Below are 22,951 nucleotides of genomic sequence, written 5' to 3'. Positions count from 1 at the left end.
AATCTGGCTGAATTTGATCCTTCCTAGTTTGGGGAGGCAGAGGCCAGTTGTAATGCCGTCACCAAAGATCAGGGATCAAACCTCTGATCTTCCTGATCAGTGTTAGATCCTTGAGATACATTATTAGGTTTTGTAGGGTTTTAATAATATACCTTTTTATATAATAGAAATGTCCATCAAATAGCATGCATTACATCGTAAATGTGTATAGAATCATAGAAGTTTACAACATGGAAACAGGCCCTTCAGCCCAACATGTCCATGTCGCCCAGTTTATACCACTAAGCTAGTCCCAATTGTCTGCACTTGGCCCATATCCCTCTATACCCATCTTACCCATGTAACTGTCCAAATGCTTTTTAAAAGACAAAATTGTACCCGCCTCTACTACTGCCTCTGGCAGCTCGTTCCAGACATTCACCACCCTTTGAGTGAAAAAATTGCCCCTCTGGACCCTTTTGTATCTCGCCCCTCTCACCTTAAATCTATGCCCCCTCGTTATAGACTCCCCTACCTTTGGGAAAAGATTTTGACTATCTACCTTATCTATGCCCCTCATTATTTTATAGACTTCTTTAAGATCACCCCTTAACCTCCTACTCTCCAGGGAAAAAAGTCCCAGTCCATCCAACCTCTCCCTATAAGTCAATTACATTTTAATGTGTCTAACATGAAAAATTAATCACTCACACTGTTCCAATGGGCTCAATTACAATTATTTGTTAAATTAACCATGCTGATATTGCTGAAATACAGACAGGTACAAAAAGCTACCAATCTGGCACCAGCATCTCCCACAAAACAAAATAAATATCAAACAGCATTTTCCTACTATTTTGAGTAGCTTTGTCGTCACAAGTGGACTACGTACACTTATTACTAACAAACAATGCACAGAAAATACTTTATCCAAAAAATTCTATATGTCCTGTTGGAAATCAGTCTAAAGTTTCATCACGAGAGGCTTAACCTCACGCTAGGGCTTGAATTTTGCTCCTATCCTGAAGCTTTCTTTCTTCTGCTGAGCCTTTGCTTCCAATATTTTCAGACTACCACATATGAAAGACCTTTCAGGTCTCTGCACATGCCTGGCCTCAGTGCTCAGAGACGTAGGACATCGCTGCCTTTTTCCAGCCTCCGTGCTTCTAGGCCCAGCCTCAAATACCAATAGAGGTACTCTCGCTCTGCCGGCCTCAGCCTCTCTGCTCACTCCCAGCCAGTGCAGCAAGTCTCTCCACATCTCTCCCATCCCCAGGTCACCCACCTCTACCAACCTAATGCCTTCAACATTGAGGCTGGAGTCAACACTGAATTCCTGCAACTTTGAACCTCAACAAAGAGGCCACAACGCAAGGTCTGGAACCAAGGCTCCAAAACAGAGACACTACCTGATTCTTCCACCCTGCAGTATTTATTGTTTCACACTTCGTTTTCCCCCACAACCTAACAAAAATATTTTACAGCAAATGTGTATTTTTTTTCCTCAAAATATTCCTCCCCTATAAAGTATTTACCCACTTCAACTTCATAACTGAAAAGGGCAACTTACACAAGGTGGATAGACAAAGTGGAATGAAAAATAAAACTACCATCACACTCCAACCCATTAAGAGACATTCAAGGCTTAACTCTCCATGGAACTCTGCCACAGAATATCTACTGTTCGTATGCGGGTACAAAAGGCCTACTTTTGAGTCTTTAAGGAACAATGTCATAGTTTTTCCTTTGTGGGACGATGGCAATTTCTATTCTTGTATGTAAGTTGTTCAGATGAGGAACACCAGCTTAAGCAATTTCAATTTTAACTGTATAGAACTCGAGCTGACAGACACCAATAAAGATGCCCATACAACGAAGAAGAAAAACTTGTTTCAAAACATCTTAAATATGATACATCAAAGCAATTGTATTCTGCATTTCCACCCCCCCCACCCCCAAAGATTTAATGTTGCCATACTGTGGGTAACACCACCCAAGGGAAAGGTTTTAAAATGCAGAACAGGCTCTCCTGGTGGAAAGGTAAATGCAATTAAGTTCACCATCCTCCACAATCAGTTCACCAATGTATGTCAGACACTTGCTTTGCAGTCACAACCACAACAATAAGGACCTAGCAGGAAACAGCTCCCATTTAAATATGTATCTTTAATCTGTCACCTGACCCCATAGGACACAAATGTAGAACACGAAAGGTGAAATTAAATCAAGCAAGTGCACTCAAATGATTCTGAATCAGAGAAGAAACAGATCAGCTCCATTCTAACATTACAGTTCTATAAAAGCTAAAGGAAAGAAAATGTCCATAAGTTTAAATGGACAGTAAATCTAGTTGTACCATGAAATATTCCTTTACCCTAGAATATTCCTTTCATAAGTACCTAAATGGATACAGAATGAATCTGAATAGAACCAAAAACGTGCCAAAAAACCCTTTAAGATAACTAAAATTAGGTGTTCAAAATATTTAGCATAGCAACTATGTGTTCTTCCTGCTCTCATTAATGACTGTTCTGAGAACACAAATTACAGTTAGAGAAACAAGCCCCCTCCCCCCCCCACTCCACAAACACAAGTGATTTTAAGTGTTTTAACCTTTTGAAAAAGTCTGACTAGATCTAAAGTGATTAATGGATTTGCCGGAGCATAGCTGAATGCATAATAAAAAAGCTAAGATGATGAAGTACAGGTCACCAGCATGTCACAAATAACTTCAAACCATAAATGAACCCACACAGATGCTAACATCTGTTAAATAAAACACAACTCTTAATCCTTTAATTGATTCTTCAGTTCTTTTAATGTTTGGAAGGGGAAAAAAATGCATCTTTTGATCCACTTGATTATCATCGCCGTTGCAGAGTGCAAGTACATGTGTGTGCTCCTGAATGGAGTAATGACGGACTGTTGTGGAGGACAGCATTCCTTCAATTTGCATATAGTGACAGTATCACACAATGTCAGGAGTCAAATGTGATTCAGAGTTTCCTCTCAATTGCTCCAACATCATTCAACTCAACCCAAGCCTAAAAGTGTCCTCATCTTGACCTGTATAACATCTCCATTTTCAACATTCTTTAGTTTTGTGGCCCCATTGAGCAAAATTGTCATGTGACGTTAATCACAACTACATCATAGAATTACACAGCACAGAAGGAGGCCATTCGGCCCACTGTGCCTGTGCCGGCTATCTAATTAGTCCCACTTGTCTGCTCTTTCCCCACTGCCCTGCAAATTTTTTCTTTTCAGGTATATGTCCAATTCTCTTTTGAAAGTTACTATTGAATCTGCTTCCACTCAGATGCAATTCAGTAATTTACATTTGCATTAATATTTTTGGTTGTTAAAACAACCCCTAGTTTTTCCAGTCTCAATGACTTTGACACTAAAAGAACATTTCTGCAGTTGAGCGCACTTTTTCTTTCCTCCTGTGAATTTTCCACTTTTCAAGGTGAGCGATGTTAACACATCCCTATTTCAGGCACATGGTATTAGCATCAAGCACTCCCAGGACTGGTATAGCACAGACAGTTGCAGAGAAAAGCTCCCTCCATTCTCCCCCAGCCCCAGAGAAGCACACTTCCTAATTACTGGCTGCTTGCACTCTCAGCCACAGTGGAAAACGAGGACTGGTAAGGTGGGGTGGGGTGGGAAGGGAGAGGGGGGTTGGGTTTAGTCTTGAACATAAAAATACACGGAGTTGATCAATGGAATGAGGAACAGCTGCATTGATCCACAAAAAGAATGACAACATAGGACACGTATCGGTGTACCTTCATCGTCGCTGGGTCCCAATCTTAGAATTCCCTACTTACCACCATCGTGAGGACTACAGATCAAAAAGAATTCAGGAGGAATTTCTTTACACAGAGTGATGTGAATGCGGAACTCGCTGCCACATGGAGTTGCTAAAGCAGATAGCATTGACATATTTAAGGGGAGGCTTGATACATACATGAGGGAAAAGGAAATGGGGGATACACCGGCAAGGGGGGGGGGGGGGGGGGGGTGGCGGGAGGAGATGAGAAGGGGCAATTAGAATGTTGAGAGGAGGCTCGTGTGGAATATAAACACCGGCATAGATCAGTTAAGCCGAAATTCCTGCTCCTGTGCTGTAGATTCTATATAATTCTATGCAAGAAAGCTGCCCAGCATCAATTCCTTTGCATGGCCAAAAAATGAAGCCTTGCCAACATCATCCACATCCCAAGAACTAATTCAAAAAAGGAGCGCAAGCGCGCGAGAAAAGAGATCAACAGTGTTACCTGATTTTTCAGCTTCTGGCACAGCATCAGGGCTCAAGACATTAAGCCCCAGTTTAACAAATAAATGCAGGTTTGAGACAAGGCTAGCCAATCACCGGAGCTCCCTTGCTATTGCCCGAGTCCCAGTAATGATTGTTCATTGCACTTGTGAGGAACATTAAAACAGCCTCTGGGTAATGCAGTCTGTAAGCTGTGACCTTCTGGATCCTCTGCAACTCAAAACACCCTTGCACATGCTGATGCAAATCCCCACTGCTGGTTCCTACCATCCCAATTCACTAAATCCTCAAGGAAGCTGGCACAATCTGGACCGGTGACATCGCCTCAAACCAACAAAGACACTTCTTGTTTGCCATTTCAGCAGGTGTTCTTTTTTTGTGTGAGTTTCCTGCTTAGATACGGTGCCCTTAATTTTACCCAGAACTGCAGAAGCTCAACCAATGAAGACATCGGAAGAATTAAGTCAAGGCTGGAATTCAATCTAACAAAGGCAGGACACTTTCACTGAACGGCTAACAGATGCAATGGCTATTTTCCTCACATACAAGCACAGTAATTTTCCATGCTTTTGATAGAGGCATAACAAACAGCCATGAAGTCCATCACCAGGTAACATACTCAGCATTAAAGCCTTCCACACTGCTAGCAAATGTCCTAATTTGTGACTTCAGCATGATTTGCTTTTATTGCCTTCTGCACTGACACATGACACATTTTTCATTTAATCACAGTCTTCTAGGAATTAAATATATCACATAGATTAATCTACCACTACTGTAACTTGACTGAGCACCTGCTATACTTGCTGTATGCAGTATGTATTGTCTGCTGCATTTTAAACTTGGTAGATTTGAAAGGAATGGATACACAAGTGAAGTTTTATGAATAACAAATGTCTCCTGGTACCAGGACTTCAGTTGTTGTCACAAAACTAATTGAGCAGATTCGTGCCAATATCCCATAGGAAAAACCGTACTTAGCCTGGCAAACCTGCCTTTGTACAAAAATGTTCTTGCATGATAGCCTTAATTTATCGCCTCAAATTGTCCCCGCCTCTATCAACACCAGTATTTCACCTGTGTCACACAGCTCAAAAAGCTCTCTCTGGACACAGCCCAAGTTTGAAAAGCCAAATGAACAGTTGTACTACTGAGTGTTTCTCCTCACACTTCGAAGTGACACCTACACAATTTCATGTGCCCACCTTTCAATCTTTACTGAAATGTGAATGACTACTTCAGACTAGTAATTTGCAGAAAGGCTCTTCCAGCCAGTCATTCTCAAAGCCATTTTGTTGTCTCAATTGCTAAATTTTACTTCTACACACGCATGTTTCTTTTATATGTTATTACGTTTTACATTGCTAGCATATAATATTGACTGGTATCAAAGTTATCAACCAGCAATGCTTTCAAGTAAGGAATGTCATCATTTTTTTTTGTAATTCTGCCATCTCCAATAATCCTTGAAGGACTGGCTTAACGCTTAGAATATTGATTAACAAAAAACTGTAGTATATGAAGCCGAAACATCTTATTAATAGCTTTCCCATTCCGTCATTTATCAAGCAGAGAGAACACAACTACTTTGTCAATACATCATTTCCTTAAATGAATCACGCCACAATCAAGTGCATGTAGTAATTTCACTAAATTGAAATCTGTTCAGTACTAAATTCAGACTCAGGTGGATGGCCAGCTAATGATGAGAATGGGGACTGCCATTTATAACCATATTTGATAATAGTCAAAACACTAACATAAATTTATTAAGCTCCAACAGAAAATGTAAGCTATAAAGAAAAAGGATTATATGAGGCAGCAGATTCTGAGCCAGTCTGTCTCACAAATATCTCAGTAAGTACTGGCAAGCTTGTCATAAATCTGTCATCTATAACAGCACTCCATTAACTAGCCTTCAGAAAAATTTAGTTACCCAGCCTTTCTCTTCAGTGTGCACCATAATATGGTACGTACAAACTACTGCCCCACAGCTCACACTAAAACACAGTACTTACAAACTAATGCCCCACAGCCCATACTAAAACACAGTACCTACAAACTACTACTCCATTACCCACACCAAGATACAATGCTGGCAAACTAAGCATTCACGGAAACCTTTAAGACCCCCGCCCACAACCCTCCAAAATAAAACGGCAATCAAAACAATGTTCTAAAGCTTCAGAATATCAAACAAACTTTGGGCTGCCCAAGCTACTACTGTTTTGGTGTGGGTAATGGGGCAGTCGTTTGTAGGTACCGTGCTTTATTGTGGGTAATGGGGCAGTAGTTTGTACGTACTGTGTTTTAATGTGGATAATGGGGCGGTAGTTTGTAGGTACAGTGTTTGTGTGGGCTGTGGGGTAATAGTTTAATGTCACATGTGAAAGATGGCACTTCCAATAGCCTAGCAACCCCTCAGTAATGCAGCAACGTATCAGCCTAGATTATACGCTTAAGTCCACAGTGGGCCTTGGCCCACACCATGTTGACTAAGGGGCAAGAGTGCTACCAAAGTGAGCCAAGCTGACACTTCAAGTCCAGGAGGTGCACTTATTCATTATTTTGTACAAAAAATAACATTTACCAGAAATTTTACTTTTATTTTCTATTTTAAGAAGTCAACTTTCTCAGCTGCTGAGAGGCACACAAGATCAGCAATCCACCATTTATAGTGCAGCCATTACAAGACGTATGGACAAAAAATTTGGAATTGATGTTCACTTCGCTAATGCCGAAAAAGCTCACGGAAACTGAAAATGGGAATCCCTATAAATTCCGATCAGTTAGCTGCAACTTAAGTAAGGCCTACGGGTGACTAGGAGGACTTGAAGAAGGATATCATGGCACAACACTCCAAGAAACCAGGTCCAGGCATTTTTTCCCCTGTTGGATAATAAAGCATTCATTTGTATGTGAAAGAAGAAAGAATGTCAGTGTTCAATCCTGCCTCCTCAGAGCAGGACTACAATTAGAGCAATACCAAACTGAAATACTCCCAGGTACAGAAAGTTTGAGCTACAAATACACCAAGTGGAGTCTTTTATCTAGTTATTTAAATCTAGATATTTAAAACATATTCCCCACATTACAACAGTGACTACATTGGCTGTGAAGCACTTTGGGAAGTCCTGAGATTGTGAAAGGTACCATATAAATGCAATTTTGTTCTTTAATAATCTACTTTACGGCACACTATACTTTTTCATTGCATTTTTAACATTCCTTAAATCAAGATTCTTCAACTACCATAGCAATAGTACACATAAATTTACATTACATTATAAAGAGGTTTTCCAATGGCTCAGTAGGTTTAGGCAGTGAGCCAAGGCCCGATCCATTCCCCAGTCTATGCAAAGTTAAGAGATCTCTGCAAGACAGCAGCAGAGGCACCACAAGTGGCCTCAACCATGATGCCCCACAGCTCAACGGGTTGGCATTGCTCACTGTCTAAGCTCGCATACAAAAAGTCACTTGTGTGATGTACCAGAGGGTAATTGACACTTGAGCCATATCCCATCAAGGAGTCAATGCCTCAGAAAATAAAGAAAAAGGAGGGAAGGAGCAGGAAGAAAATGGGAGAAAAAAAATTATACTGCTCTTCTCCACAACTGCATTACAAGATTGTGTTGCAGCTTGGAACCATACAAATCCTTGCTAAAACTAAAGTTCTCCATTAATAATGGAACTGGTACTAATTTGAAACTTCTGATACAGCATTCTAATACTATAAAAATGTAGTGAACAGAGATGTTCAATCAATAACATAACCTGACCATCTCCAGCAGCCATCACTGATGTTGACTGTGCAAAATCATGCTACAACAGCAGAGAATTACAAGAAAACTTATCTGTAAGGAAATGACTAATAGCTTTTGTATATTAGTGGTTGAAACTTGAACCTGTATTGAGACACCAACCACCAATGAAGACCATCTCTACTGCACCCAAAAGGTTATTACAGTCCTGTTTCACTGATTCAGCACATTAAGACACCAGTGATAAATATCAGCACCAGGGAAGGATTCACATTAACTTCATTCATGCAAGGGAAGCAAAAAAATTACCCAGCAGAAACACTCAAATTTCAATCTTGCGTCCTCCCAGTTTTCACCAGTCGGGGACAAATCGATACATAGCCAACTGAAGAGTCCAACCGTTTCCCTGCATGCACACAGCTTGATGTCACTGCAATTGCTTCCAGCACAAAACCTATGCGTAAGCAGGCCCTGTAAGACAGTCAACCTAGCTCTGAAACATCTTGAGCTACTGGAATTGTAGAATCTATTTGGCTACCATTTAAGCCCTCAACGTTTACTGATAACTACTGCAATTAACAGCTAATTTTTTTTTTATTGTGGAGGACAGCAAGGAAGAAAATAGTGCAAATAGAGTGGTCTTTTAGCAGACTACTAGTATTGCCAGATTGTCATTATCACAAAAAATTAACTTGTTATTGACCTGTAGTTTAAAGTTTTGTTTTAATTCTTGTGTTTTTTAATTAAGGTCTTTCCCAGTGCACAACTCTCGAAGCAATTATCAAAACTGTTCTCTTGTCACAAGCTAGGAGCAAATCAGAATGACACTCCCACAGAATGTCCCTCAATTTGGGGAAGGGGATGGGGTGGAATTGTATCTCTGCTCAGCACCTTGGCCTCAACAATCAAGCCAAGGTCCAAAGTCTCCCCTTTCTCTTCCCATGTAGGCAATCACATTGCCACAACATACAACACTGCCAAGCAGACACCTTTTAAGCATCCCATTGTGAGATGTAAAAATGGCTGATGCCATGCATCTGAAGCAATCACTCCTTACTTTAATACATACTGTACTGAAGTACTTTATCACAATAATCAATTATTTGTTATAATACTGTGCATTTTTAGCATATACATAACAAGACTGTGGTGCCATATAATGCACTAAACTTAATTCTTCTTAGGTAAAAGTAGGCAAAAATCAGACAATGGCTTTTCAAAATTCTCCATGGACAACAATATCATGAACACATTTTCATTTCAAGGAATCTGGTTTACAGACACTTTTTCATATGCTTGTACTACTTTAGCAATATGTTGTAAAAGAAATAGTGTCAGAAACAAGACAATACATTTTAATTATCTGCAAAAGCATGACTTAAAAAAAAGTCCATTAAAAGAATTTTCTCGCTCCTCAGAAAAACAAACACTACTCTACATCTAAAATGAAGGAAATTTCTAACATGTATATGGAGTCAAGCATTTGCCAAATGCTCAAAGAAAGAACTTGCATTTGTATAGCGCCTTTCATGACCTCAGGACGTACCAAGGTGCTTTACAGTTAATTAAGTACTTTTGAAGTGCAGTCACTGTTTTCCAATCTATATGAAAACAAAACTGGTTACTTTTTAATGCCACTTTTCAGCCAGTTAAAACTAAACAAGTGACTATTCAAGTGCTACAACCATTGGTAAAAGGATACTGAAGACATTCAATGTAAAATTCATGTACATTTTCTGTGCATGAAATTTGCCTACTCACTTTGGATAAAAGTCATGCTACATTCATCTTCACTCCACAAATGTTCATACAAAATAAATTCACCAAGGCCCTCGGATGGAAAAATCCAGTAAAGATAAAACTGTCTTCCTAGCCACCGTTCTTGGTCAATCTGGCAAGTTTACTTTGGTAATTTTACTGTCAGCTGTGCGAGACCTACACGCCAGGACCTGGCAGCACAGGAGCTATACAAGAGAAGCTTTAGACTGCCAGTGGCTCCGGGGAATTTTGTGTTCCCTGGGCCAGTCAGTTTTTTCCATTGTTATATTAGCGCATGCATCATGACAATGAAAGAAACACAAATATACTGTAGTAATAAAGGTACACAAATACCAGAAGTTGCTTTGTTAGTGTAATACTATTAAAATGAGCACATTACACACACTGAGACATCATACTTCTCATTTCCTCCCCTCCCCCCATTTTAACTGTCCCAGAAAATCTCACTTCTTTATTTTTCCTTTCCATCAAATTCCTCCCCACTTTTCCTCTCCTGAAGGCACTGACTCCTTGCTGCAGTACAGTGCCAAGGGTGCCGGTAGCCCTTCTGTACCTCTCCAAATTGGCCATTCCTTTATGGGCACCTTGACAGTGACTGACATCAAGCTAGCCGACCATGGTAAGTCATCACAGCCGAGTTAATACCATCCTCAGCTGGCATCCACAGATCAATGACTAAACTCAGTAGTGGGGCTCCTGGTCAATTTTCCCTTTCATAAGCCTCTTGCCACTCCCCTAGCTGAAATCAGCTACATCAGCACAGAACAGTGACCAAATCTGCAACCTTCATAGTATGTTTGGCTCAGTTATTCAGTGAGCCATCAGGGGAGATCTTATTGTATACTTACAAACGTGATTTTTCTGTATTTTGCACTTTTAGCTATACTCTGCTTCCATAGATCTGACCATCCTTGAGTCAGGGCCCATTCTGATGATAATCTACTCAGTGATTAACTGAAAAGTCAGTCTTGGAACTAATTTTCAACCAGTCAAGTTTTGGGACATCATTGAGCTGGTCTTGTCAAAAAAGTAACCAGGCAATATTCTGATGCTTTTTTTTTTGAGCGTGATATTGGGGATTCCAGCTGCTCAATGAGATAACTGCGGCCCAGTGGAGCAGGTACTGCTGAAATGAGCTCTCTCATCTGTGGTTAATTAATCTCCTGAGGGAAGTAAATAACCACAGGTAAAAGTCCTAAGAAAATAAAGCCCTGCAAAATTTCTCCCTCACCCCTAAAATATTTTGTTGACAATTTCTATACTTATCCTCGCAACCTTCAGTCTCATTCTTAATCAGCTTCTTTTAAAAGGAGTTAACTCAGAGGATGCTGGCTTCCTAGGTTGGGAGGTTTTGTAAGTTTTCAGCTCACTCACTACAATGTCAAAATACAATATTACAGTAATAAAAACTACTCACATGTCAGTAGTACCCATTCATGTAATACTAACCTAAACTACAAAAACATTACTTTATTTGTAATTATTTAACACTTTAATTTGTCTTGCCCTTATTGGCTCTTCCCATTCCCAATTTACTCTTATTTCAACCACAACAACTTGCATTTATACAGCACCTTTAATGCTGTAAAACATTCCAAGGCACTTCATAGCAGTGTTATCAAACAAAATTTGACACCAAGCTACATACGGAGATACTAGGGCAGGTGACCGAAAGCTTGGTCCAAGACCACTCCGATGCATCAATGAACTTTTGATGATAGACCGATCACAAATATTCTAAAAGTGCGCCAGTGTCTTATACAAGATTAGAACAGCAACTCAATTAAATACTTTTATGATACATAAGTTTTTGATTAGCCCTGTTCATACCAGTTTGCTGCTGACTGGATTCTTCTGCTGAATTGTCAAATATCACAGCTAAATCCTTCTCCTTTTCCATCTTTACCAATGGACACCCATTCATTGTGTAAATGTTTCCATGACGGGTGTGTATTACCTCATACTTGTCCACATTAAAATTCACCTACCAATACCCATTCTCCTTATTGTCCAAGTTGCTCTGAATGCCATCAATATCCACTCCACAATCACCTAACATAGCATGGTCACAATCTTAAAATTAGAGCTGGGCATTTGGGAGTGACATCGGAAAGGGTAATGGAAATCTGGAACTCCTCCCCTCCCCCTCCCCCCCCCCCCCCCAAAAAAAAAGCTGTGGATGCTGGGTTAATTGAAACCTTCAAGATAGAGCGATAATTTTTTGTTGGGCAAGGGAATCAAGGGATATTGAGCAAAAGGGGATAAATGGAGTTAAGATACAGATCAGCCATGATCTAATTGAATGGCAGAACAAGCTTGAGGGGCTGAATGGCCAACTGCTGCTCCTTTGCAACCAAATTATTAGTATTGCACCACACCATCGCACACCTCCCACCCCCCACCACATGCAGAATTTATAAATTCTAAAAGCCCCGTGGAACTCCAACAGCTACCATTTGTCAGACAAGTTGATTACACTGGGTCTTTTCTCTCCTCATAAGAGAAGACTGAGGAAATACGATTTCCGTGTTTAAACGTATGAAAAGTTTGGACAAATTGGATCCAGGTAAGCTTTTCTGCCACGTACAGAATTTAAGCACAGGTGCATATTTACAAATTAAGGACAAAAGGAAAAAAATGCAGGAGGAACTTTTTCCACTAAAAAAAGTGGCAAGTATGTGGAATGAATTCCCAGCACAAGTGGTGGAACAAGAAACCTTAATAGTTTCAAGAGTTTTGTGCCAACAAATGGGACTCAGTTATTAGAAATGCACCAAGGAAATACTGTGGATAGGTGGGCTAGATGCACGACTGTCTTCTCCTGCCTGAAACTGTTACTATGACCCCATCCATTTATCACCTTGCACTATCAGGCCAATTTTCAATCTGGCTAACTAATTTACCAATAATTGCAAGAGCTACAATCTTCTTTAAAAATTCACATGCAGAACTTTATCAAATGCCTTTGAAATGAGTAAATAAACTATATTCGCTAAGCAGCCCTCACCCATTGATTTAATGACCTTCTCAAAAGAATTTCAAATAGATTTGTTAAACACAACCCAATTGCTTCTCAAAACATCATGACAAATCCTTATGCACTTCAGATGAAGACAGCAACATCCTGTAAAATACTGAAGTATTTTTCCCCATCAAAGTTTGACTACTGAGAGATTAATAGCATTCTATCCAGATTGGGTGACACGGTAAAGTGTAAATTCAAAACCTAACACCATTCTTTTATTGGGATATTTTGCGACATCAGTCTAGGCACAAAGAATCCTATTTTTCAATTATTGTCAATTAAACTGTTTTAGGAAAAATTATTTGCAGTAGGGGGTCACACTTGTGCCACCAAACTGCTTTAACCAGTATATTGTTTGGTCCAAGTTCAACAACCACAAAAGGACCACGAAGAAAGTCACAGCTAAAAGCGGTTGCCAGAGGGGGGAGTTTCAGTGTTAATGGTCAAATGACGTATACAAAGACCCATCCGATGCATTTGATCCATGCCGCACCTAACCCAGAAGTGCTTGATGCATTTGTTGAGTGCAATCAAAACACTGCATTACACAGCAGAGCCGTTCCTCATTGTGACAACTTCATAGAGACAAAGGCAATCTTATTAGTAAGCTGGTGTCTTTTCAGGGTGTCAATACCAGCACAAAATCAAAGCCTGCTTATCTGCAAATATAGAAACTACTGCCAGCTGACATCACAGAAAGAGAATGCTTGAGCAAGTTGCCAAAATAGATGAATGCTTCCCCCACCAGGATTCATTTAATTTAGTCCCAAAGTGCGCAGAAATAGATTTGCAACTTTCATGCTATTATTGGGAAACTGAAGGCTTGCAAGTATTATTTCACACTTTCAGCTGCTTCAGTAACCTGCAGGTTAACTGATAACTGCCACAGCCTTGCACCACAGTAAATACTTGTATTATGATCAATGTGATGCTCAGGGAGAAAAAGTTACTAAAAACGTACAACTGCTCAAAACACAACCTGCAGAGATTGTCTGACTTTTCACAGCAAATAGTATGGATCAAACCTGGGACTTCACTGCTCTGTGTGGCTTATATGTTGCATTTATGCCCTAGGCTTGTACCCTAAAAAAGTACTTGTTAGCATGACAAGCACTGGCCACTCACTACACCACCACCACAACAACTTGCATGGTGCCTTTAAGATAGTAAAATGTCCCACAGCGCAATAAACCGTAGAACCTGTAGGTCAACAGGTCACCAAAACCCAGGAAATTTAAACCTAGAGAATCAGATGCAAGATTTTTGCAGAAATGTCTGAGCATACACACATTCCCCAATATGAACAGTGCCCCACCCAAGCAAAATCAGCTGCTGCACAAAAATAACGACGTTTACTTTGTTGTCACAATGAAATCACGCCAAACAAATATAAACCTCAGCGTGCTGTTCTGAATGCAAGGCAAACCTTGTGCGTTAATTTCCCACAAGAGCAGATTGACTGCCCCTACAGCTCAGAAAATGGAGAAGTGTAATTCCTTAGCATGAACGTGAACACAGCCTATAAACAAACTGTTGTAACAGATTCCAAACCTGTCCAGTTCCTGGAACAACCATCCTACCTATCCTCATTTCCCTGGTACATTACAGACAATTGATTATTAAATAACTGATTGGTCAGGAGAAAGAACCAAATCAATGTACATAATCCCAAACATACTGTCCAGGATGCAAGTGCCTCTTTTATTTTATCCCTCCTGCCCCCAGCAATTTCATCATAACGCACTAACTGAAGAACTTGGTCTCAACAATATCCTGAAGCATTCCTCTTTGCTTAGTGGAATTAACTGGCCTAATAATGAGATTAAACTAATGGAACATTGGAAATTTACAGCTGTAACAAACATGTGCCCTGCACTGACCTGTGCGTGCACACTGGGGTGGGACAAAGACGCCTGAAATTTTCCCATTCACTCTGGTACTCAACAGGGAGACAATAATCTATATTCTGCAATGGATTGCCTTTCAGTGCAGTAAGTACAATCTGCCTGACTGGATAGTGAATGGCCACCACTTTATAAAACAGATGGATTTTATTTCCTATGCAGTCAGAACTATGTACGGCAGGCATTCAGTGCAGGCAGCACAACCAAGCAGACAATTCCACTTCTGAAAATACCTCTTTTTTGTTTAGTATTTTAGTCGTAAATCCTGAATGAGTATTTTCAGCAGCAACCAAATTATTAGTACCTCCCCAAACCATTGCAACCCAACCTATACACAAAGTTTCTGATTAACCAGGTTTTCAACATTAAAACAAACCCGGGTGAAAGGGTTTTAGAATTCAGAATCTTTTTAGTCAAAAGTGCACCATGTACCAATACAACATGGCCTCGTCTCTCTCCACCTCCCCCACTAAAAGAGCACCCAATATCACCAATTTTCAATTCATAGAACTGTAAAAAAATTACACAGATGGCATCTGCAGTAAATTACATCAAAACTTGAAAGTAATGACAAAAGTTGAAGACATTCAGGATCTCAATCTAACCTTTAGCACACAACCTATAACTGACCCCTGATATTGGACTTTATGGGGTTTATATCTCCAAAGAAATCTTCCTATTGAGTATGTCATACACACCTGGAACACAATTGCCAGTATATTCAGCTGCAGTTTGCAATAAATAAAAGGTTTTTATTTTATCGAACACAACTTTTGTCTGGTCTAATGCTGCAGCTCAAAAAATGGTGTGGTAAATACAGCATAAACCTAATAATAACCTACCAGGAATGGGCCAGGAACACTGATGTACTAAACCGCAAAAACATCAGCATTATAATAGCTTATCTTTAAAAAATTACAGTGTTTCCCCCGCCACTTCAAGTGAAGCCACATATAAATGAAACCCACGGATGTTCAGCATACTGAGCTCTTGCTCGCCATGGTTACAGCTCTCCGAATTCACTGCAGTGCAGTCCCATGGGGTGGGGGGTGGAGAAAGAGAGGAGAGAAATGCTGTTTCAAACACAAGTTGAGTTTTCAGAATTACTTACACAACAGCATCCCCTGGTGGAATAAACTGGAATCGCTTCCATTTTACAGCCCACAAAAACCTTTCTGCTGTTTTATTCACTGGCAAGAGAACAAAGCAAAATGTGAATGCTGTATCAGTGGGGCATTCAGTTACACTTTAGACAGTAAAGTGGAGATGATCAGTCCTCTTGACTTCACAGTCCTTGCTGGGGCACTCTGGTTACATTCTACTGTGAAATATACATTCTTAAAAGAAAATCAACTGACTACAGATATATTGATATCTTTGCAGACTTTCCATTAGTGACTTCTGCACATTTATGGTTCTGTACTTAAACACAGTAAATTAACTTTCACAAAGAATCCTTCCTGATCAGATAGAATACAAAAAATTATTCAAGAATTCCTGAAACTTAGTTATAGGATTTCTTTGACCAATTCTGACAAAAACACCCATTTCGAACTGGCGCATTGGCAGGTGGGTGTGGGGGAACAGAGATGCAAGAGGACGATAAAAGAAAGAATCACTTTCTTTCGCCCCTTCTTTCCTTCTCTTCAAGGCAAGGATGTCATTCGGATAACTGCGAAGGGAAGGAGAGCTGTTAGGTGAAAGCAGAAGGCCTTTAATGTGATACTTGAAGCCTCACTGAAGCAATCAAAAACTGCTATTATGGTAGATGATGATTGGGCACGCTGTGAAGCCCAGAGGGTCTTTAAGCAAATGAAGAGAGACCACTAAGATGTGTTCATCTGCAACGGCTCACAGTTCCACAAAAAATGATCCTAATAATTTTTCCATTGGCCAGGAGGATTGTTGTGAGCCCAAGCCAATGACCGGTAACAGATCCAAGAAAGCATTCTCCGGACCTGGAGCTAGCATTATACTGAAGTGATGTTAGGGTTGCTAACACTGGTTGGACATATTCCTGGAGGTTTCATCACATGACCTCCCATCTCCAACCGCCCCACCCAGTCAAACAGCTTTTTCTGCCATCTCCAATATTTTTATAACTAATGAACGAAAGCGTTCGAAGAGAATGAAAAAAAACCAACTCTTTTTAAAAGCCCCGATGATTTTCCACCTGGGTTGGTCGCCAGTGTCCAGGAGATTAATCTTCAATTGTTGGAGACTCCAGGACAATCCTAGCGGGTCGGCAACCCTAGCCAGCGTCAAAGCCAACAGACAAAGATAAGGACCCATCTGCATGAAGGCTGTGCAGATAAAAGGCATTAAATGAATCCGTTCTCTGGTAAGAAGTGTACTCAGCACACCACCACAGCTAATGGTAGAGAGGCAGCCGTGAACAGCATTCACATTTAATTTCTAAACGCTGCTCTAAATGGTGGGCAAGCCGGCAAGGGGAAGAGACGGTTATGGTTAGAGATCAATGCCACGAATTGGCAGCTCACTTTGAGCTGCCCTTCTGAAGCTAAGAAATAGGGTTCTGTTAAGAGTTCATGCATATTGGTGCTGCAGAGCACAATTATGGTTTCTATCCACAAGAAAGGAATCTGAATAATACCATAAGTTATGAGCACTCTAACCATCAGTGGCATTTGCAAGGTGTAACTCTGGGTCATTACAGCACATATCAAATAAGTTGGAGGCCCATGATGTAATCAAAAAGGAACAGGCTGGATTTCCTTCTCATCGGGAATGCTTGGGCGAGTTTGTGGCTTTATTAGAAATCACAGAATGTTGCAAGGCTCAGGGGAAAAGCAACTTACATTCCTTTCATTGATTTTCATACGGCTTTCAACCTTATGCTACACTCATGAAAAAACTAGAAGTACATAACCGAATCTTGAAATTTATCTGGCTGTACTCCAGCTCCAAGATCCATATAAGGGTAGATGGAAGACTGATGAAGCATATTGCTCTCTCTCGCTAGAGCTAGGCAAGGTTGTCCATTGTCACCCATCCTAGTTGAGGTCTTTATCAATGATGCGCTGCCTGGCATTATAAGGGATAATCCCAAAATGTCAGTTCTAGGTATTTTTGAAAGGGCTTATGGGCTTAATTACCGCAGTGTTGCTGATGGACAGCCAGAAACCTAGTTTGTTCCAAACACCATCTCAAACAACACTAACATTATGATTGCATACCCCAAGTGCGATATTATGCACAGCTGTAACAGGGGTCGCAAAGGTACTGATTAAAACAATGTCCACCCCAATTGTTGGTTCATCGGTAGCTGTGGTTCTGGTGGACAGTTCTACGGAACTGCACTGAGAAAGGGTAAAGGATAATCTGGTCTTTCTCGTTTTTTTTTAAAAGGACAAAAACGTCCCAATGCAGCTTAAGCTTGTGGCACGAAAGGCGTGACTCCAAACAGATCATGCAACGGAATGGCTTCCTGTGATCCAAGTACGAGATCAGGTAACCAAGCTCAGTGATGGTTTTTGAGGTAAAAAAGGAAAAACTGTTGCAAAGGGTGGGAACTCTGGCCTACAATAACCTGTCAGTCAGTACCCTAAAAAAAAAATCAGCCAAATCACTATCAGTTGGCGATGAATACGCATGTACACAACAATGGATTCGCACATCTGGAACATTAAGGTGGCCTGCACGTCACAAACAGCGTGCCTTGAGCAATTCCACCACACTCAAGGCAGATATCCATTATATAGCTGGTGAGGAAACTTAAACTTGGCACAGGAGCTGAAGATATTACCTTGAAACCAGCCATGCAGATATCCAGGCTCAGTGTCTACCTTGATTGAGGTGCAGAGACCAGCACTTCCCTATGAAGCTCCGGACCTCCAACTAGTAGATGAGGAATGTTCTGTGTCCACGTTTTAGTCAGGATGATGTCAATGCAGTGAGTTGCGCTGCTTATTATGCCACAATGGAGGTCCTCCAGGACCTTGCTGTTTATCCAGCAAAATCTTAAATCCTTGCTTGCCGCCTGTCCAATGATCATCTAGTGACCATCCTCCTTTGGGTGTGAGGTTGGAAATAAGCAGAGTCCAATTTTTTTTGGGGGGGGGGGGGGGAAATCATGCCAACATTAAGATAACAGTCCTCGCAATGGGAGATTGTTAAGAGGTCTGCTCATAGTAGGTTTAGCTCTCGTAAAAAAAGGTACCTTCTTCAGAAGCTGGGCCATTAGTCTCCATTGCACAGGTTTTCTATTTGTTTACTTAGCCAAGTTATATACAAATCAGGCAGTACTGAGCTTTGTTACCAATTCCCTTCACCCAGTGTTTTTTTTTAAAAGGAGTTCTGAAGAAAGGTGTTTAATCCAAATGTTGCCTTATTTTTTCCTCGCTGATATGTCTGTGTATTTACAGAATTTTATGTTTTTATTTCTGAGCAAACAGATTCCTGGTCTCGAGCCAAAGGGATGGAGTGCCCTACTCCTCTCCCTGCAGCGAGGGATAGCACAGATTTGAAGTCAACCACAACTCAGATTTCACACAACTAAATTAACTATATCCATAGTTTGTAGTTTCTAGACCACCACCTGGAGTGAGCCTACCTAAGTCACTGGTGGAGTCAATACAAAATGTACTGCAATCATACCTATAGGGGAATGTATGAGAACCAGCGCGAGAGAATCCATCACACCCCACAGATACTTCAGAGATCACACCCCTCTCCAGGAGATGACTGCTGGATGAACTATGGTCAGCAGGAAAAGTCCTGCACATTCTAGGCATGTCTCCAAATTCAACCGCTCTCGGAAGCAGTCCGGGAAGCCTACTAACAGGCCTCTCGATCGCTGCATATTAAGCCTCATATCTGCTAGGCCTGCCTATAGGAGAACAACCCCCAGGTGCAATGCAGTCTAGTACAGCTATCACAGCTCGCTGCAAAATGATGTATCCTCTATTCTGACAAAGCACAACCCTTCCTATAACGTACGTGTAGGTGAAACTTCTGTCAATCAGAACAGGTAATGTACAGATGCCGCCGAGAACTTGAGGTACCAGGCAGTCTGGAAACTTTTGCTGACAACCCACGCTCCTCAGGAATCCACCATACACAACCAGGCCACTTTCCACAGGACTAAAAACAAATGCCCTCAGTGCCTCACGGAGAGCAGGGTTTGCAGGCCAGGCAGAACCCTTCGTATCACCCTGGTTCAACCAAAGAGAAGGACTAATCCTACCCCGATGCAATGTGTAGTCCCCAATGTGCATACAAACATGCCAACAAATCCTAAATGTACCAAGGTACAATGACTTTAAACTGAGCATTCTCCTAAGAAAATTAATTTAAGGAATAAAGTTCAATTGGGAGGGAGGGGGAGAAAAAGAACAAGTTTGCCAATTCATCTTGATCATGTAACCTCTGTACATACCAGGATTTGGGCTCCCCGAAATGCAAGTAGTTAATGCTGTAGAGGTCCATATCTTCCGTGTGCCAGGCAAACGTGGTTTTCCACATTCCAAAGTACAGGTATGGAGTGTTCACACCTTCGATCACAATTCCACACTCCTGCTCCACCATATCCAGTAACGTGTTGAGATTTCCGATGTTCCACTCTTCAATATTCTACAGCGAAGGGTGATGAGAAAAAGTTACAATTAAAGGGCAAGTCACTTGTCCTGGAATATTTATTATATACATTAAAACCTCATTAATGCTCACACAAAATATGCCTGTAAAAAGCAGCTGTTAACTTCCAAGTACCCCAATGACAACTCTAATATTCAGATACTGTAATATTTACAGCCAATATCTAATGTAACAATACTAGGAATATTAATATATTTGTAAGTAGTAAAAACTTCACTGGTTTAAAAAAGAATTACAAGCTAACAAAATTAGTCAAAGTAATAATTAAAACCAATTATTCACATATTTCCAAGGAATATATTTACAACTGATTCAAGTTCAGGAAAAGAACAGCTGTGCAAGTGCGTGCATGCAGTGTAGGTCTCTGCTGTGTCTAAATCTCTTAAGGATTGAACAAGAAATAATTTAAACCATCCTAAAGGGAGGGCCATGAATTAAATAGGAGATCTGTCAATTTTAACAGCGCACCATCTGCTTTTCAGCCAGGAAACAAGAGGGAATCTAACTCTACACCAACACAACTGAAAGAGCATTTCTACAGTAACCGTTCTCACCCAGGTCTACATTAACAATACCAATTAAAATTGACATTTTAATCTGGATCAAAAAGCAACAGCTTGACATTAAAAGGACCCATGTCATCTCGCAGAAACGGTCTAGTTTGCACCTACAAAAAGGTGTTAAAAATGTTGAAAGTGACATTCATCAGTGTAGGTAAGCTACAAGCCAATAAATCCCTTTTTTAAAATCACTGTACCTTTAGCTTTAGCAGAGCTTATGCATGTCTAATACACAGTTGGCTATTCTTCATGTGTGAACCTAAACTGATCTGTTCCTTTATCACAGTCAGGGTTTCAGTAGAGGGCTTACAATTGGCCTTAGTGTCTCGAGCCTAGAAAGAGAAAAATCAGCCAAGGTTCCCACTCGTGATTGCTATTCAGTGACCTCACTGCTGGAATGCATCGGAGAGTGCCCAGTGAGGGCAGCACCAAGCTTGGCTGCCGGCACTCACTCTAAGTTCACACATAAGGAATGACAACATGAATGAGCAAGGGAGAGGGGAGTGGAGAAAAAGGGCACCAAAAAGATTCACAGAGGTATTATAACCACTTAATACAACTGAATTCTAATAGATATGAATACTCTATGTTCACCAACTGTGAGCTGCAGTGAGGATTTCTGAGTGATGAGAGCCAGCAGGATTTCAGTGCTTTCAATTTTTTTTTGCTTAATGAATAATGATATCAATTCTATACATTTGGGATTTGATAGAATGGAGACCGATTAGTTAGAACACATTCCTTCATCTCTCTGACCCACGTCTAAGTCCATCCTGCCACATTAAACTACACCCCCTTCTTGGATACACTGTTAAAAGGTCCAATATGAAATGTGTTGATATGGGCCGTAATCCAGTTCCCAGTAATGGACCACCACAGTACGAAAGTGCTAGTAATGCCATAATCTTAACTCAGATCACAGAGCCTTGCAGCAAGCGCGGAGAAGGAAACAGCTCACATTTAATCATAACTGGAGAGGAATTAGATGCAGCATCTAACCTGTTTTGCATCTGACCTAGAAGTGAAGACATCACCACATGGGGAGGGCCATAGTGTGGTCAGATTTAACAGGGGAGGGAAAGAAAGAGAGAGGGAGTAGACAGAGTTTAAAATTGGAAAATAATAAATTTCACAATCATCACCTCCCTGTATAAAAATACAGAAAGAGGAAAATATATACACTGGAAAAACCTTTACATTATTAAAAGTCTTGATGGTCACAAACCTTATTTGCTGTTAAAATTTTTGATCACATTTTTCAGTCACCATTTATCATTGTAAGTTCCTTTGTCAACATTCTCATTCACTTTTACTATGTCAATTGTCATGACATAGTTGCAGCCTCTGACCACTAGGTGGTTTTGTGGAGCGAGTTTTGAAGTCTCTCTCCCAACTCCTTCGTCATCTTGTACATTCAAAACCTGCATTCATCCACTGGCTACAGGCACATTACTAGGAGGAGTAATATGTGGTCACTTTTTACTTGGCCAAAGTGTGTACGTACCTCTTTATCCACGCAGATTTGTGTAGTTTTACTACTGTCTACTTGCACACATCAAGTATCATTTGCTGACAGGTTCATTTAATTAATAAAATGCTGAAAATACACAGCAAGCCTATCAGCATGTCTAAGAGAACAGAAGGTTAACAATTTGGGTGGAATGCCTCTCAGTTTTGGGTATGGACCACTATCCAAAAAGTTAACCCGTCTGTCCATAGAATCATAGAAAATTTACGGCACCGGAGGACATTCGGCCCATCGTGGCCATGCCGGTTGAAAAAGAGCTACCCAGCCTAATCTCACTTTCCAGCACTTGATCCGTAGCCTTGTAGGTTATGCACTTCAAGTGCATATCCAAGGACTTTTTAAGTGAGTTGAGGGTTTCTGCCTCTACCACCCTTTCAGGTACTGAGTTCCAGATCCCGACCACCCTCTGGGTGAAAAATGTTTTCCTCAGCTCCCCTCTAATCCTTCTACCAAATACTTTAAAACTATGCCCCCTGGTTATTGACCTAAGGAAAATAGGTCCTTCCTGTCCACTCTG

The 22,951-nt window shown here is 40.7% G+C and overlaps 1 protein-coding gene across 4 annotated transcripts in view; it reads right to left on the bottom strand.

The window, feature by feature from the left end:
* kdm4b (lysine (K)-specific demethylase 4B) overlaps window positions 1-22,951 on the bottom strand; it is a 433,937-nt gene that overhangs the window by 329,525 nt on the left and 81,461 nt on the right. For all 4 annotated transcript variants that reach the window (XM_067968101.1, XM_067968103.1, XM_067968104.1 and 1 more), the window contains one exon: window positions 20,129-20,322. In XM_067968101.1, the coding sequence (XP_067824202.1) occupies window positions 20,129-20,322 (194 nt within the window). The remainder of the gene's footprint in view (window positions 1-20,128; window positions 20,323-22,951) is intronic.

This window comes from Heptranchias perlo, chromosome 29 (assembly GCF_035084215.1).
Source record: "Heptranchias perlo isolate sHepPer1 chromosome 29, sHepPer1.hap1, whole genome shotgun sequence".
Taxonomy (NCBI): Eukaryota; Metazoa; Chordata; class Chondrichthyes; order Hexanchiformes; family Hexanchidae; genus Heptranchias; species Heptranchias perlo.
Note: the sequence above shows the minus strand (reverse complement) of the source record. Positions and strands in the feature narration are given on the sequence as shown.